At 32.2% G+C, this 6255-nt stretch overlaps 1 protein-coding gene across 1 annotated transcript in view; it reads right to left on the reverse strand.

Annotated features, from left to right (window-relative positions):
• Positions 1–1368: 1368 nt before the first annotated feature.
• LOC137651760 (uncharacterized) overlaps positions 1369–6255 on the reverse strand; it is an 11953-nt gene continuing 7066 nt past the window's right edge. The window contains exon 2 of the mRNA XM_068384982.1: positions 1369–1988. Coding sequence (XP_068241083.1) covers positions 1369–1988 — 620 coding nt within the window. The remainder of the gene's footprint in view (positions 1989–6255) is intronic.

Genomic DNA, 6255 nt, shown 5'->3' on the forward strand with positions numbered 1-6255 from the left:
TATATATATATTACCTCCCCAGAAAAAAAAAATCATATATATATATATATATATATATAGTTGATAGTTGGGTTACTCTCGGGAATCGCAATTTTGATAAAAATAAAATATTTAATGCTGCTATCATCATCTTTATTCGGTAGGTTTCGACATAACCTATGCCATCCTCAGCCTATCTGCAATTATAATTATGAAAAATTAATTTAAATGATAAAAATCCTCCTAAGTACATATTTAGGGAGATATACTTCCAAGAATTGCCCAACTAGCTCTAAAATCAAACTAATCAAGGAACATAAAACCATATAAAAGACTTATTACACATATAACTATATGAAAGACTTAATAACTAATATACATAGTCACCCGCAGGAGACGATGACGGCCCATCCAGAGCAGCTACCCACAGACCAAATGGATCAATGTGTCACCGGCAACTGAACAGGTAAGCCCTCATTCAAGCTGGGTTTTGTCTTAAGAAATAAATAAAGACTCCAAGATTTTCAGTTGGCTGACACTACTATGTCTGTCTGTAATTTTGAAATTTTCGCTAGAAATGGCATGACAAGATTTAAATGTGTGGTCATAAATGGCTGAACTTGGGTTTCTATTTAAAGGTATATTGGTTCGTACCGATCTTCCCATATGCTCCGAAATCCTACACTGAAGCTGTCTAGATGTGCTTCCAGTGTAGCACTCATTACAGATTGCACATTTAAGTGTATATGACACCGGAACACAAGGGAGTAAGCAGACTCCCCTTATATTTAAAAGTGAGCCAACTGAGAGCTTGTTAGTAAAAATTATTTTTAAATCTATGAGAGGATAAGAATTTCCCCACAGTACTCATAACCCCTGTTCTTAGTCTCTCCGAACTTAACCATAGTACGGATAGGAGACATATAACTTTTTCTTATTGGCCGTTTGAATTGCTAAATTTTGACTTTAAATTTTACCCAAACACTTCTTGAATTGACTGTAATAGAGGTTCAGAGGGAACCCATTGTTAATAAAAAAAAAATCAACTTATAAAATGAGTGCTTAGTCCTGTAGCAGTGTTTTTTTTTTTTTTTTTTTTTTTTTTTTTTTTTTTTGAAATAATAAAGTTTCGAAGGTGTTATGTTTCCGAAAGACTAAGACATCGAGAAAAGGCAAAGTATCATCCTGTTCATTTTCTTTCGTAAATTTTATGTTACGATGCGTTGTATTTAAATAATCTAAGAACTGGCTTACGTGATCTATATTTTTGAAAAGTAAAAACGTATCATCTACATATCGACGATACAAAAGAGGCTTAAATTCCACAGGACAATCACTCAGCCCTTTCCCTTCACAATAGCATAGAAGTATATTTGCCAAGGTTGGTCCTTACGGCGATCCCATTGCTACTCCATCTACCTGCTCATATAACTTGTCAGTAAACATGAATGTGGATGTAGTGGTAGCTAGTTTTAATAGTATTTTAAATTGTTTTTTATTGAAACCCTCGATTATGTCCTCCGGGTTAGTGAAAAGTTGTTCAAGAATTATCTCCAATGTTTCTCTTAAAGGAATGTTTGTGAACAAACTTTCTATGTCGAAGCTGCACATAACATAGTTATTTGCATCTTTGACAGAATTTATCAATTTTACAAATTCATAATTATTTTTCAGGGTATAGTCATTTATTGTGAGAGGGGCAAGCTTGGACAGATCACAGGAGCAGGTATTAATAGCGCTGATAATTGGTCTCAGAGGAATTTCTCTTTTGTGAATCTTTGGGGCACCATACATAATACCAGGTTGCGTTCCCGTTGCCATCATTACGGAGGTTGACAATATGCCATCCTTTTTCCACTTACAAACACTGTAGATTATTTTATTTTCCATATTTAAGGTGTGAATTAAGGGGTCCTCCGACACCAACTCTCTGAACTTAGACCTATCATTTAAAATATCTTCCATTTTCCTTACATAATCAGATTTATCTAGTATTACAACTCCATGACCTTTATCCGGTTTACTTATAATTATGGGGGAAAAAACTTTGTGAGGCTTGAAATTATAGAATCTTTTCTATGCAATCTCTTGTATGGGTCGTTTAAAGCCATATTCATGATCGCCATGTGGAACCTCCTTGTCAAGGTATGAGGATGAATTTTCGAATACTAAAAAAGGTCTATAAAAAGTGTATACGAAAATGGGGCAGTTTAAAGTTCAATCCATATGCTAATAGTCCTTCTTCCCTAGGTGATAATTTTCGACTGGACTGATTAAAAAGTGAATCTAGAGAGTTTGATATACCTAAAATTTTAGTTTCTTTTCGTGGGTTTTCATAGGCTTAATATTAAATTTACATACATTTTAGGAGATATAAGATTCAAAATAATAATAATCTAAAACACTAACAGTAGTGTTTAACTCAGTATCTAGTCTGATTTTTTTTTCCTTTCCTAAATTCTTTAAGGTTTTAATTTTATGATTGATTTCTATGGTCAGAAATTTACATTGCCATTTTCGATATAGTTAAGAATTAAGTAAATTGCGTTTATACAGATAAAAAAAAAAAAAAAAAAAAAAAAAGGGGGGGGGGGTAAGATTTCATAGCTTCTACATGTTTTGAAAAATATTAAGTCTGCTTCATTCTTCCTTAATTAAATTGCATGTTTTTTCCAGTTCTCTGAAGAGATGATAGCAGCATTGACTATTTTATATCTATCAAAAATGTGATTCAAGAGAGGAACCCAACTATCATCTGTAATTTTGACAAGATATGGCTGTCATGTAAATAGCTGACGCATGAAACATGAGTTTTATTTTCTCCCGTGATCATCTCAATCATATTATCCAGGTCAGCAAAACAAAATTCATGCACAACATCAAGAAACCATAAAACAAAATCCCCATATACGAAAAAATGCTGTATTCTTTTGGCGTTAGAACACATATAAAAAAGCGAGTGTGTTCACTACTAATATAACTTTTCTCATCCTTCCATAGTAACATAAAAGGGTTTTTTGATGGAACTAGCTTTTGGACTGTAAAAAAAAAATACGTTTTGAATATCCGGTGTGAATAACTGCTTTCGTTTTCTCTACTCACTTCATTGCAATACTTTTCTGCTTTATGTACGTATATATATATATATATATATATATAAGATATATACACAAATATATGTATATATATTTTATATATATATATATATATATATATTTTATATATGTATATATAAATAAATATATATATTTATATATATATATATATATATATGTAGATATATACACACACACACATATATATATATATATATATACATATAGATATACATATATACATACATACATATATATATATATATATATAGTCTATGTAGAGGATATAAAGATTTTAAAGACAATTTCATGCATCCTGTATTTCACAAAAGAATATCACACATATTAAAACTGATAATCTTCCAAAAGTACTAAAGGAGTTGTTTCATTAGAAATAAATAAATAGCTAGCAAGCTGAATAAAAAATATGAATAGATATAGATTTATTGACTGATCCAATATTCGAGTATGAAAAATGAAAGTTTATATGCTTTGAATTTTTAAAACCTAAAAAAAAAAAGATATAATTAAGTAAAGATGCTACAACTTATGAGTGTTTAATATTTGACCAAGAAATACCGAACTATTTATAGGATTTTTTACTCTCTTTCACTATTCCTTCTTCAATGCTTTTATTGGAAATGCATTGCCCATTTCTACACGAATAATCTCCTAGAAGGGGTTTAAGGGCCACTCATGGATAAGAAAAGCTAGAGACATTGACATTGTCCTATCGAGTAGGACAATGCCCCCAATCCCCCTCTCCATCCAAGCTATGACCAAGGAATGCGAGGCAATGGCTGCTGATGACTCAGCAGGGAGACCTTAAGGCTTTCCCTAACCCCACACCCTTAGCTCACAAAAATGGTGACGTAACAGCGACAACAGAAATGCTGATTTTTTTTTTTAAGGCTCCAAAACTGAATTTATTTTCTATTGCTCTTCCAAATGGAATCACAGGATCAGATTCGTTTTCAGATAAATTCTGATAAATAAATCCAATGGTACTTGGTCTTTATTGCATTAGAGTATCCTAAATTGAATTATTTCAACTGAAGTAAGTTTAGTTTCCCAATAAATCAATAATTTTTTTTTCATTGCAAAGGTTAACCTTGTTTTTGAATATATAGTAACATTGACTCCTCAATTTCTATATTAACATTCACATTATTAGAAAGAATATATATGTCAATAAGGGAGCGGAAATTAAATAAACATGTGATGTGTAATGTCATTTATCCTTGAGTTTTTTCCATTTATAAAATTGATTATCACGGTAGGAAGAATCGTAATATGTAACGGTTTTCCTACTCGCTATAATCGCTATTCATATATCATTGCGGTATTTGCTTTTATAATGATGGCATATTAAACTACTCCTTTCTATATATATATATATATATATATATATATGGCCCACTGAAGTGGAAATGTCTCACTCATCTGACAGAAAATCATATCCAATTTTGAGTAGGCCGATGTGATAAAGTCCCTTACTGGTGAACGACACACTACGGTTCGAACCCCTCTCAAACTCGTTAGTTTCTTTGGTCGCGGCAACCTCACCATCCGTGTGAGGTAAAGATGGGGGGTTTGGGGAGCCTATAGTCCTATCTGCTGATTCAGCAGCAGCCATTACCTAGCCCTCCTTGGTCCTAGCTTGGGTTGAGAGTTCGCTTGGGCTCTAATGATCTGCATATATGGCCAGTCTCTAGGGCATTGTCCTATTTGATAAGGCAATGTTACTGTCCTTTTCCTCTGCCATTCATGAGTGACCTTTAAACCTTTAAACCACCAAGATATTATTGGATAAAAGGAGGTTCTGCTTCCTCAAGTATAAATGCATAAAGTCTTTTCACAAAGGTTTCAGGTAAGCTATGTAAAGGAAGATATCAAAGCTGTAGAATGAAAGAGTATTTTATTCGTGTTATTGTGGAAAATTCTATTTCTAATTATCTTATATTTAAAGCTAATTAGGCGATCGAAATACACATTATGCTGCATAATTGCCAACAAGTCTACCCTACTGACGAATTCCTAAATAGAATGTCTTGAAGAAAAATTCTATTTCATATCAATCCTTCATACAATATTTTTCACAATTCCTTATGGTCAAGGTTGACATTAGGCCAACTCTAAATATTACAGTTAAAAATACTAAAGAAATTGATTAGAAAAAATTAGGAATTTCCTCTTCAAGAGAGAAGTGTCACAGCATCAAACAGAATGGGGCAAATATTAGATTTTTCGGCAAGTCTCTTGGTGATTGAAATTTTGTGTGTATTCAAACACTATAGAAATGTGTGTGTGTGCGCGTACACGTACTGTATGTCTTAAATAAGACCTAATGCTTACAACACAGTCCCGTTGAAAAGAAGAAAATACTTTCGGAAAACTTATTATATTCTTCAAGGAGATGAGACATAAATGTTCATGCACATTGATATTAAAAGCTGAGCAAATCTTTTAGAGGATTGCTTCAAGCCTATTTAAAGAACAAACAGAAAAGTTTCCTAGGCTTGCCTTCTGCCTGTTGAGTTTGAGCGAGTTTTAATTCAATCTCCATTCTTTGTAGAATCTATATGTACTTTTTTGGGTGGATGTCATATGCAAAAAATATTATTCATCAATGTTTCTCATGACTTTACTGATTCGTTTGTTTAATTTACTAGAACTTATTAGAAGGGATCTAAGCATATTAAGAATAATGGACTTAAAATGAGGCTTACATCAGACGGGTAATTCTGTATTGAAGATAAATCTTGTTAAATAAGTACAGTAATTATATTAAGATTAACAATTACATTTATGCTATATGGTATATTTCTCCCTTGCAATAATCAGATTCCTTAAAATATGTCAAAGTTTGAGGAAATCCTATGATAAACTATTTCTTTTCCCTTATTTCAAAGCAACATATTCGGCGGTCACGGTGTATTACATCCATGTGAATTTCTTATCAGAGCTACTTTTAGCTTTCGTCAATGCTTAAGAATATATTTGCTGTTTTATCAATTGGTGAATTAAGTAATCTATTTTTTTATTATGCCTCTTGTAGATTGTTTGCTTCATTATTTATTTTTCTCACTAGGCTTCTTTCCATGTTGGAGACCTTGGGCTTATAGCATCCTGCTTTCCAACAAGGGTTGTAGCTTAGCAAGTAATAATAATAATAATAATA

The sequence above is a fragment of the Palaemon carinicauda genome, chromosome 13, assembly GCF_036898095.1.
Source record: "Palaemon carinicauda isolate YSFRI2023 chromosome 13, ASM3689809v2, whole genome shotgun sequence".
Taxonomy (NCBI): Eukaryota; Metazoa; Arthropoda; class Malacostraca; order Decapoda; family Palaemonidae; genus Palaemon; species Palaemon carinicauda.